This window comes from Aquarana catesbeiana, linkage group LG03, assembly GCF_042186555.1.
Source record: "Aquarana catesbeiana isolate 2022-GZ linkage group LG03, ASM4218655v1, whole genome shotgun sequence".
NCBI classification, from domain to species: domain Eukaryota; kingdom Metazoa; phylum Chordata; class Amphibia; order Anura; family Ranidae; genus Aquarana; species Aquarana catesbeiana.
In genome coordinates, this window is record NC_133326.1 from 123,765,517 (window position 1) to 123,777,700 (window position 12,184).

Genomic DNA, 12,184 nt, shown 5'->3' on the forward strand with positions numbered 1-12,184 from the left:
CTAACCAATACATGGAGTTACTTTATCACTAAAACGGTCTTGTGTCTACTTCCCAGTACTAAGGCTGGATTCACACCTATGCATTTTTAGTGCTTTTTGCAGATTTGCACTACAGTCCATTTACCATGGTTTCCTATGGAACTTGTTCTGTAGTGCAAATCTGCAAAATGCAAATAGCACTAGAAGTGCATAGGTGTGAAGCCAGCCTAAGTCACAGTCAAGTTAAAAAGGTATGCACACTAGCTTTCACTCAACCAGGTGTAGAACAGAGAACCCAAATTACCAAGCGGCTCCTTCTGGGGTAGCACTACAATAGATAATCACAAGCATTCATAGTATAAGTAACCAAAAGTCACTAAGTTTTACAACATGTTTTATTGTACGGTCATTAAAATACAATCAATAAAATATGTATAAACCCATATGATTTTATTGAAAAACGCAATGATAGCAAACCATAATATACATAAAATATCTAGATTACTGAAACGGAGGTTATACCATGCAATACTGCCCTGTATGGTAAGTTATTGTCTTTTGGAGAACTGGAAAAATTCAGAACTTGTGTGGCTCAATAATGTGCAAATATTATGACACTCGTGGTTCACAAATAGAAGGCGTATTGAGAAATGTAACAGTGTGAAGCAGTGTGCCACATAAAACGTTCCCTTTCTCACGTAGGCTGAGCCTTCCTTACAGCTGGAAAGTGGAAAATACTTGAAGGCTGTGTGCTTTGCAGTTTGTAGTGAGACAAGTAAAAGTACCATCACACCGCAGCATAATATAGAATTATTTCTCTAAAACAGAATAGAAGATACATGTTATGCCACCTCTAGAAATACTACAGGACATGTAGTGCAGGCCAGCGGAAATCTCATTGGACTTTATTGAAGGCAATATACAGGGTACATTGAGATAGAGTTCTGGGTCCAGCATACACCATTTTCTGAAGCTAGGAAGCTGTTGGAAAAGTATTGTGAAATGGCTACTCAGTGCTGCATTTGCAGCTTAGATCTAGGTAATAAATGTAACTAACTAGAGGTAGTGCGTAAATAAATAATTAAAGCAGAGGTCTGGATTAAACCTATCTTGGCCTAAAACCCTCTCCCATCCCAAGCCCTATACCAACTAGTCTGTAAAAGGAAAGATGTGTACACATACCTGTTCTGAGGGAGCTCCAGTCCGGTCATGTGATCGACTCCCAGTGCCATCTTTAGGGGAGAGGAGGGACAGCAGACAATGCATGCCCTATAGTAAGTCTATGGGTGATGTCACCGCCCAGACACGGCGGTTTCTGCTCTCACATGACGAGACCGGAGTGTCCTTAGATTATATAAAAATAGACATCTTTTCTTTACAAGATAGCTAGTATAGGGATTAGAGCAGGTTTAAGCTTAGATAGGTTTAGACCGCACTTCTACTTTAAGATGTACCATTAAATAGCACTAATACGGGCATGTTTAAAACAGAAGGCATTGCCAGTATTTAAAAAACTCTAATAAAAAAGGAATACTTTTAAGATCACTATCTAATAAGACTGATCACTTGAGGAAATAATCTTTCATAAAATGGGCACCTCATTCTGGAAGGGGGGAAGATCTGTTATACATAAACACCATTTACTATATATTTTAAGAGGAAGAAGCAATTATATTGCTATTTTAGTTAACTAGTAAACATGGCCAGTCATTTGTAGGTATGCATTTATGCAGTACCAATAATGGGTCTTGTCTGAACATAAAGTAGGTGTTGCATATAGCAAGCCATACAATTCTTTCAATTTCGGAACCTGCACTGGGTAATGCCAGCTAGAATGTGACTGGTTGTTATTGGTAACATATTTTCCTTGATATCTTGGATCCAGCTTTTGTTAGAAGTTTTAGCTGTAAAGGAAAGTGGATAAAGCACAAAGGCAATCATTGCAGATTCATTTAGAAAATACTAGCTGGCATCTGTCATGTCTTCTTGTTTCAATGCTTTGAATCACTGACCTGGAACACGTTTGCAGATAAAAGACTTTTGACTCTTCTCTAATTTTGCTAATCAGAATATTTGGTCTAAAGCTGGCCATAGACAGTTCCTGCTAAACCGTTCGAGATTTGAACCATGATCAATCAACTTGGGTACAACCAGCCTGACAGATTTTACATTTGATTGCTAGCGGCTGTCGCCAGTAGCAATAACCACTGTGTACTTCCAGCGGGGACGGCTTCCTCCACCGAGAGAACACAGTGGCTCGAGGGAGGGATTCCCCTGTCAGCACCTGTAGTTGTAGGTAAGAAAGTTGGCTCGAATAATGTCTAGCCTTATGGGCATCAAATTTTGTCTGATTCGTAGTAAAATTGGCGAAAGTGGTGTCAGCTACCAGAATGCAATAGACTGCAACAAAAGATCCATTCAACTGCGCTGAACAAAATAAATCTTTAGGCATGACCACCTTAAAGGCCTCGTACACACCGTTTGATTGGACGACCGAGCATCTGATTTTTGTCAAAAGCGCACGTGCAGGATTTTGTCTAGCATACCAACTATCCGCAAATTGTCGCGATTTTCAGATCGTACAAAACAAATGCCTTTTAAAATCCATTTGGCATAAATACATGCAAAGCAGTTTCATTATTATCCCATTAAAGATGAGAATGTGCGCTGCATTTCGACATTTCATCAATTGCCACGTCACAAATGTTAATTCTAGATTGCGAACAGTAGTTTACAAGACTAAATTTTTACCAGTCGTTCCTTGATTCCGAGCATGCGTGTTTGTACTTCGACTTTTGTGCGACAATTTCTGTACTGACCATTCTAAAATCGGACGTTGAGTTCACATCCGACAAAAATGTTATAGCCTGCACATCCAGCTTTTGTCTGTCAAAAAAGTCAAAAATCGGCTGTCGAAAGCACCGTACGAATGATCTGAAAACCCGCAGACAGCTTGTCTTACGAATTTTCCCTTCTGATTTTTGTATCGTGTGTATGAGGCCCAAGTCAATGACTCAAGGTACTGAAACCAGAGGGTCAGCATAACAGCCAGGAATTCAGAAATTAAAAAATGGGTTTCCTCAGCTCACCGCTTGACTAAAGGTTTATTCAAAAAGATGCACGGTGTAGACAGATCTCAAGATCGCATACTAGGCACTTAACGGTAAGGGCAACCTTTGTGCGGAATGTGTAGAAGTTCCGTATCCTGATTGTCTAGTGTGCATCTGAATAATAACCTTTCGTTCTAATGAAATTCCTTTGCATTAAAAAGGGAAGTGTTACAAGAAAAATCAGTCTCAGGATTATAAGATACAGTATATGAGTATTTAAACAGTCTTCCTTCATGACTAAGGGCTTCATAAGTGTTCAGTAGACAGGTGGAGACAACTTCTAATGGGCTTCCCCTTTCTTTGGACAGTCTCATAAAAAGGAATTGTGATAATATTACACGTCATACTTTAGATGTGTTTTCCTCCATAGGAACAGCAGCTGTGTACACAACATTCTTGGTTTTCTTGCTCCTGCAAAATTCAAAATGGCAACACCATTGTAAAACACTTTACAGAAATGCCCAGGTGCAGGACCTCTTAAAAATGGACTGTTTTTCTTTTAAAATATACAGTACATGCAAGTGATTAGTAAATCTAACCTGTTCTAATATTCAGATTTTTTTTTATATACAGTGGGGGTGGGTGGTCTTAGACACCCGTTAGAATTCTGTCCGCTGCTACACCAAAAGCATGAGTGCTTGCGGCCAATTAATGTACTTGTCACTTGTACATAAAATGGTCAGTACCGGACATTGAGGTTTGAGTGTTCATACTGGACACCACTTCTTCAATCCGCCCCTTCCCTTCCTGGCCACTGCACCTGTCATATTGACTAAAAAGGTAGAACTATCTACAAATAATGGCACTTTTTAGATTTGGAGAATGCTGGAGGGGTTAGAACCACTGTGTGTCCCCATCTCTCGAACTGTCCTGATCACCAATCTCACCTATATTAAAAGGGAGGGTGAATCCATAATTTCAAGTTGCCACAGAACAGGAATAGGAAAAAAAAAAAAAATTATCTTCCAATGGGGACTCTTGACAACTGCATAAGAGGATTTCTGTCACACTGGAAAGATATCACCCTACTTTCTGTTGAGTCTATAGAACTAGACGTGAAGGGAAATCTCCCCAAATGTGAAACAGATATAGATGGGATTTTTTTTTTTTTTCTCTTTTGATCAGCAGTTTTACCCCTCTACTCTATCCAGGGGGGAAAAAAAAAAAAAAAAAAAAAAAAAAAAACACCACAAACACACAACTATACTATATTTTCTAACACATTGCTATAGGATTTGAGGCCATGCACCAACATTCCATGTGAATAGGTCAAAAGAGTTTCCTACCGTTTCTTCCTGTGAAACAACCAGCAGGTGATTGAAATAATGACTAAAACACCGAGCGCACAGGCCAAAACAACGGAAAGGACAACACCTGTGTACAGAGAGAAACATCAGCCAACAGGCAGATTTTTCAGATTATAGTTCCAGCTGAGCGACCATCTTCATCCAGACTGCCGACTTACCTTCCCTAAACGAAACAGAAACCAGCCTGTCACCTTCTCGCTGTAGCCGCCTAAAATTATTAGTCATCTCTATGGGTGCTGAAGTGTTCCTCCCTGAGCAGTATAGTGCCGTCTCCAAAACCGACAGCTGCAAGTCAACAGATTTGACACTTACCAAAAAATAGCATTGGTTTATTATTTTTAACAATATTAATGAGATTTGATTTTAGATAACAAAACAAAGCCCTGTATTGGTTGTTCATCTCACCTGCCTGTCCCTCCCTTTGCTCCCCCCCCCCCTTACCAAACCAGTTATTTGCTGCAAGGTGCATTATATGTACATTAGTGTGCGAATGAGATACTAGAGGACATTGAAGACACCACATTACCTGCTCCTCCGAAATGAACATAGGGTGGTGAAAAACAGACCATAAGACACTGGGGTAGCAGGGTGGAGTAGTAAGGGAACCCTCATACCGATAATATTCATCCAGGCTCTTGGGCACAAGATCTTGTATATTAAACCCTGGAATTTGGACAGTTTGCCCTGTATGACAGTGAAAAAGTTTAAAAAAAAAAAAAAAATCCATTCAAGAAGCCTTCCAAAGAAATCCAAAAAAGGTTGCAGAGAACAAAATTACCATAAAGTTAAGTTAGAACTACAGAAAAAAAAAATATATAAATAAATAAAATAAAAACACACAGGATATTGGTGGTAGGCAACAATTAGATATGCTTTAGCAGAGAGCCCAATTACTCACTGCGCTCAAATACAGGGTCATTTAACTTTCATATCTCCATGAGTTTCTGGACACCCCCAGCAAAGACAGGTATCTCTGCTTTCCTTCCTTAGCAGCTCAGAGAAGCTACACCTGAGGAGGCAGATGAGCTGGGCGAATGATCTACAGTCAGGTGAGGCCCTCCATTGTCAAGAACTGGTGTTGGGACAGCTGAACAGAAACCTAAAGACCCAGCAACTGTGGGATGCACCTCCCCAATTGCTACTAGAGTAATTCAGTTTCAGTGGGGCGGCTCTTCATTCTTTGATGCATCCACCTGTTCATCTGTGTTACCAGAATTATCTTGAACTTCTTTGAAAAGGGGTGCTGTATACGGATAGCTGCAAGTAGCAGTTTGTATTCTGTGCCATTTTACTGAATAGGCAATTCTCAGCTTGACTATTGTACAGTCTTAGAGACTTTACGCACATTGACAAACAAAATATTTGGGGGGCACACCCTAAAAAGATGCATTAAAGATGGTAAAGAAGAAGGAAGAAATTATAGCGCACACATGGAAAAAAAAACCAAAAAAAAACAAACAAACACATACCACACGACATTTAACTCATGCAAGGCTATTTAACACACCTGAACATTTTCAAAACAAAACATGGGGCTTTTCTCACACCATATTGCTATATGGTGCTTAAGCCCACTTACTGCGACAAAGTACCCCATTATTAGTGGGTCTTATGCACATTGAGTCACAGAAACATTGCTGTGAAGAGTCCATGTTTGTGCAGCTTTCATAGTCGGTTTTGTATTATTCTGTCGTGTATGCATGTTCTTTTTCATTCTAAACCAGTTTTGCATTACCGATTTAACTTTGCACCCGTTTAGAAGACTGCAAGCTAGTTACGCTGTCTGATCTGATTGATTTACTAGCATTGTAACAGAATGGCTAAACTAACACTCACCTTTGTATTTGACATTTGTCAGCTGACTAAAGATTTTATCATATGCAGGGTTGAAAGAACCAGTCTGTAAAAAAAAAAAAAAAAATTATATCTATATATATATTTTCTAATGAGCTCATAAAAGGGCATTGTATGATTATGTTCTGAAGTGAAAAATGTGTACATATACACTGCTGCAATACAGTAAACTATAATAACAATAAAAGTTTCTACAACATGCTGGATCGACACCCCACAATCATTTCTTGCAAGATGAATAAGTAAAACACATTTCTTAAAAGACATATATGGCGTCAAGACAGCAAACTTGAATGGCCAAAAAGTACAAGCTCCCATTTTAGGCAAACCCACAATCAGACAATCTTTTGGTACCAATGCTTTGGATCTCTAAAATACAAGCCTAGGACTTCCCCACTGGCCATCAAAATGGTCCTCTTTAAGTCAATAATCTCTTACAGAGTCTCTAGATCATATTGGTGTTGGCTGGAGGGTTATTTGGAAAGCTATAGTTGGGAAATCATGGAGGAAAATCCTGCTAAGATTATACACCAAGCATACTGGGCACTTGATATCCAACTCAAATCACCTCTTAACGTGTTACTTTCTTGCTCAAAACTTAAGCTACAATATCCCAATCTCACTCACCTTCTTCTGAGATCTTGTTACTACAAAAAAACTTTGGAAATTCTGTCTTTATGCATAAAACAGGTATTGAGAGCCCCCTTCATCCATGAATGATCTTAGGTTGTACTCATTTAAGTTACATAATGCTGTTGGAAAAATTGGACACAGCTCATAACAAGCCCAGTTAGAGGAAGACACTTTTAGGTCCATGGTACAGTTTTCTTACCCAAGAATACCAGACTAACCAAATGAGAGCTCATGCTAATCCTTTAACACATGATCTGGTATCATACCACAAATTACAGAGGACATTGGGCAAACTCAATGTTCTGTGATAAGTCTCAGTGTAAACTGGTTTCCAAATCACCAAGTTATTCTTAGATCCTTTCAGGCCATTTTGCTATATTACAGGGCCCTACCACTTTCCTCTAATCAATTCTTGCAAGGCATTGTTAATGTTTCTGCAAAGTCTACTATGTCTCCAAGGGTGGGGATGTGAAGTTGAAACATTCTAATAGTGTTGGTTCAGAAGAAGGCAAAACAAATACTGGCTAGACAGATAACCATGACGAAGTATGAAATGATGCAAAATATATTTCCTAGGCATGTCATCTTTGAAAATGCTCCCTGAACGATTCCCTTGGAAACCTCATGCAATGAGTTTATTGAAACTGCAGTATCTGTGCATGGCAACCAATCAGCCTCTGACTTCAGCTTGTTCAGTTAAAGCAAAACTATACTCTGCTCCACTCCAGCAATGCAATATCCTCAAAGTAATATTAAAATTTTTTTTTTATTTTTTTTTTTAATAACCAACATGTCATACTTACCTTCTCTGTGCAGTAGTTTTGCACAGAACCACCCCAATCCTCCTTTTCTCTGGTCCCTTGCCGATGCTCCTGGCCCCTCCCGCCTGCTGAGTGCCCCCAGAGCAAGCAGCTTGCTGTGGGGGCTCCCGAGCTGCTGGCTCTGCATGTCCATTCACAGAGTTGCATCTCAGCCCTGACCCCTCTCTCCCCATTGGCTCTCTGGCTGTGATTGACATCAGCGGGAGCCAACGGCTCCCACTGCTGTCTTAGCCTAAGAGGGAGAGTCGAGTCTCTTGGCACATTGCTGGATCATGATGGGGCTCCGATCAGTATTAGGGGGGGGACTTCTGCACAGAGAAGGTTTACCTTTATGCATAGAGAATGCATGAAAGTATAAAAGCTTGAGCCTTTACAACCACTTCAAGCACTCTTGCTACCCACTGACATCACTATCTCTCTTCGGCATTTAGAATCCTGTTGGTATATAAATATTTAGTAAAGTTCCACTTTAGGCTTTCAAAATAAAAAGGAAACCGATTGGTTGCCATGTACAGCTGCTCCAGTTGTGATGAATCGCTCTGTGTGCCTGGATGTCTAGACTGGCCTACTCACCCTGTTTCCCCCTCTAAGATAAGCAGTGAAAATAAGAACAGTTATATTTGCAAGACAGCCTCACCTCGTCTGAAAAAAATAAATAAACTTAGATGTCCGAATCAAGACGTTAAATCAACATCATATCACACATTTGCTCCAATTCTTTATATTTAGGTTTAGCTGTTTTTAGAGAAAAACCTAGGGCCCAATATAAGAAACAAAGTACCTAAGAAGCTCCATGTTAGAATACATCAAAATATCCGGAGAGAACGTGAACATAAAATTAATTCACACATATACAACAAATATGCTCTGTGTCTCACCTCAATGAGAATTCCCAGCACAGCCAAACCATCTGCCGCCTCCATCGCGATGGCCATGTTTGCATACTTGGTGTTATAATGCACAATGTGCAGCTGCAGAAAAATAAATAAAGTGTTAAATGTACTTGCATTGATAGCTTGCACGTTGGGCAATTAAATTGTGAGAGAGAATGGTGTTGTAATAAAATTAAAAGTATGTAGGGTGAAATAGCAAAAAGGGAATAAAAGTATTTAAAGTGTAAATTATGATAAGGGATGTTTTACAAAACCCAAGCACACAACTAGGCATTAATGTGTAAAGATCATGTACAAGACTGAACAGGAAAAATTAAATGATGTGCCCCTCCCCCACTTCTGTGTGACACCCACAACCCCAAACTATCAGGGTACAGTTTCATATACCCTACATCTATTCTAGCCAATCCTTACTGTCAAATAAAGAACACATTTGGGAGGTTGGACTTCCACATTGGAAGAGTTCAGTTGTAATGGAAGTGGTGGGCTTCTTCTATTCATATAGCCCAGGGAATTAACTAGGCTTACTGCACCATTATTATGGCACAGGAAACAGTCAGATGTTGCGAGCACCACATTAGAAGAGCAGATAGAAAACTAGCACAGGTCTGCCTTGAATAGATGGAATGCGACAGTTTGCCATATAGAAACCCCTGATGAGGTCAGTTGTGACGAAACGGCCGTAGAGTCACAACGCAAACACGCATCGCGCATGTGCGATTCCATTTTAAACGGCGGTGGAATTTTCACTTGCATTATCTCTGCTATGAGCCACATGTTTATGTTTTTAACTTTAAATAAACCAGCCAAAGATTTTCTACACTAGTGGAGTCTCTTTTGGCACTTATGGCTCACCTTTGCTGGATTCGTGGAAGCAAGTATTAACTGCTCTATGTGAAGCGCTTCAAGTTGTTGCTAACTAGTTGTTCATGAAGGAGGTTGGTGTTTTTCTCAGCAGTGTCTCCCGGAGCATACCCTCTGATCTACATCTTTCTACTAAGCCTGTTTTGACCCCCCTGAATAAGGGCGGTCGCAGGCTTTCCGGTAAGCCTCCATTACTTCTTCACCAGGTGGTGGGCAGCACTAGCGGTGGAATATTGACCCTGGGTCTTGCATTGAATACCAACATATATTTTTTGGACTTTATTTCACTTTGATCAAATGAATTAATTTAATATTTATGAGCACTTAATTGAAATATATTTGTAGATCTGTTATTAGTGATTGGGTGCTAGTCACTGTTGCTTGTTTTTTTATTAACTTATCACTGTTCACATAAATTTATTTCATATGTCCAGCGCTGCACTTTCCATTTTATAACTATCTTCTGTGCCCTCATATCGGGGTTATAGTGTCCAGCAGCAGGACTCCCCTCACGTCTTTATATATAGCTTACGCACCTAGCGCAATTCTTTTCCTTTATCTTATATAGAAAACTGCCACAGATTCTGGTGTTACCTGGCGTATGGGATGTGAGCCACAGCAGACAGCTCACATCCTTCTCTCTGCCTGTGTTGCAATTACACTGTATGTGCAGAGCCTGTAGAGATGATAACTCTCCTCCTTCCTCCCGCTTTGTGGAAGCAAGGGCTGGGATGGCAAAGAGCATAGGCGTACGCCCAGGGTGTGCCAGGTGTGCCTGGGCACACCAAGTGATGCAGATTTCACCTGTGTAGACCCCTGATATTTCCCCCAAAGCCCCCCCCCCCCCCCCAAGGGGTTTCCGAAAAAGTTCTAAACAAAAAAATAAAAAAATAAAATAAAATAAAAATAAACTACTGACATTGTCCACTGCCATGCTGACATGGTTCATTGTGCTATTGACACTGCCAGTATACTGTACATACATGCACATGTGTTTGAGCTTTTGGGTGCACACCCTAATGCAATAGGCTGTGCACACCTATGGCAGAGAGATAGGAACATGCAGCTCCAGCTCTCTATGCTGTATCTGTCACACCCACAGAACAGAGAACTGATCACTCCTAATTAACAAAGGGGCTTGCATCTTTTTTTAATTAGGTGCCAGCATCTGATTAAGTGGTTGTAAACCTCAGATGTGAATAATAAACAAAGCACATCAGACTATAGTGTGTACTAACCTGAAACCAAAGCACAAAGCCTGGTTCCTCTAATCTCTCCACTCTCTGCTAGCTGCGCGAGTCACTCCTATTATATTAAGCCAGAGGTAGGCAACCCTGGGCGCGCTAGCTGTTGTGGAACTACATTTCCCATGAGGCATTGCAAGGCTGGCAGTTACAATTACTCCCAAAGGCATGATGGAACTTGTAGTTCTGCAACAGCTGGAGGGCCCCAGGTTGCCTACCCCTGGATTAGGCTGACACCTTATCCTCCCAGAAGATGTACACAGCAGAGTACTCCCTTAGCTTTAGGTTTCTCTGAGCCTGTATAGATGGGGGCTCACTTTTCTTTCTTCTAATCTGATCTCAGATTACATTCAGCTGTTCAGTATGTGTGAAGTCAGATCCCTGTCCCCGCTTTTTGCTGCTGAGAAAAAAAAAAAAAAAAACACACACCACACACACACACAACCCTTTCAGCTGTGTATTTTAGAAGGCTGTACAGGACAGATGGCTGCAGATAAACAGGTTCAACGTACGTAGGAGGATTGGTTTCATCTCTATGTATCATTTGAGGGCAGTCACTTCACTGGGTATATGTAACAACTTACAACCACTTTAAGCATGGTGCTTGCAAAACCCTTTGTCGTCAATTCCCCCCTGTGTGCACAGACCCTCCACTGAGAAAGCAATGTCACCAGAGGGAGAAGAAAGTGTCAGAGAGCCCAGAAACTCCAAGCTCAGCCACTGGCAACCCATTCTTGATGAATGACTGTCTTAATGGCACCAAGTTTAGTGTGCTGATCTAACCTAACCCCCACCCCCACCCCCCCACCCCCCCCTTTGCTGTATACTCTCACAGATCTAACACCAAGTCTACCAATGTTTTGCAACATTTTATGGTGACTGGTGTTTTTTTTTTTTTTTTTTTTTTTAACTTTCCACTGCCAGCACATCTGCCAGTCCAATAGACTATGGGGCCAGGAGACTAAACTCCCAGATGTTTACTGGGCTCTAAGGAGCATGCTGCATAGGAAGCTGAGCAGGAACAAGCAGTTAGTTGCAGTGCTCCTGATCTCTTCTAACCTCCCAATTTCCCCACACATACCAGCAATTAGCTTCCAGCACAGAAGTCTTCCATCACCAATAACTTGCAGCACTCTTCATTAGATCTTGAGTGCTGCAAGGACCACAAGTTATGGGAAACTTTTCATGCTAGGAGCCCAATTTCTGTCACTACTACACATGAACAGTATGGACAGTTAAATGACAATTCCCAGAATTAGGAAGAATCCACCCTTGCAGTGGTGCTTTTATGTTGTGCCTAAGTGGGGCACCCAACGGGCAGCACATCCAAAGTTGTCCCTGCAGCAGATAAATCTATGTTGCAAAGGGAAGTTGCTTTCTAAATTTCTGGCCTTCCTACCCCTCAGCTTCCCCCGTGGCACCGATCTCTGTCCTGGCAACGTACACATCTAACACCCTGCCCAAATTATGCTGCTGGTC

General features: G+C 41.0%; 1 protein-coding gene across 1 annotated transcript in view; it reads right to left on the reverse strand.

Annotated features, from left to right (window-relative positions):
- Positions 1-356: 356 nt before the first annotated feature.
- The window catches only part of CA12 (carbonic anhydrase 12), a 30,614-nt gene continuing 18,786 nt past the window's right edge, over positions 357-12,184 (reverse strand). Inside the window, exons 5-10 of the mRNA XM_073619146.1 lie at positions 8,583-8,675; positions 6,233-6,296; positions 4,923-5,080; positions 4,555-4,681; positions 4,376-4,463; positions 357-3,500 (exon numbers count right to left, since the gene is read on the reverse strand). Coding sequence (XP_073475247.1) covers positions 3,431-3,500; positions 4,376-4,463; positions 4,555-4,681; positions 4,923-5,080; positions 6,233-6,296; positions 8,583-8,675 — 600 coding nt within the window. The 3' untranslated portion in view covers positions 357-3,430. The remainder of the gene's footprint in view (positions 3,501-4,375; positions 4,464-4,554; positions 4,682-4,922; positions 5,081-6,232; positions 6,297-8,582; positions 8,676-12,184) is intronic.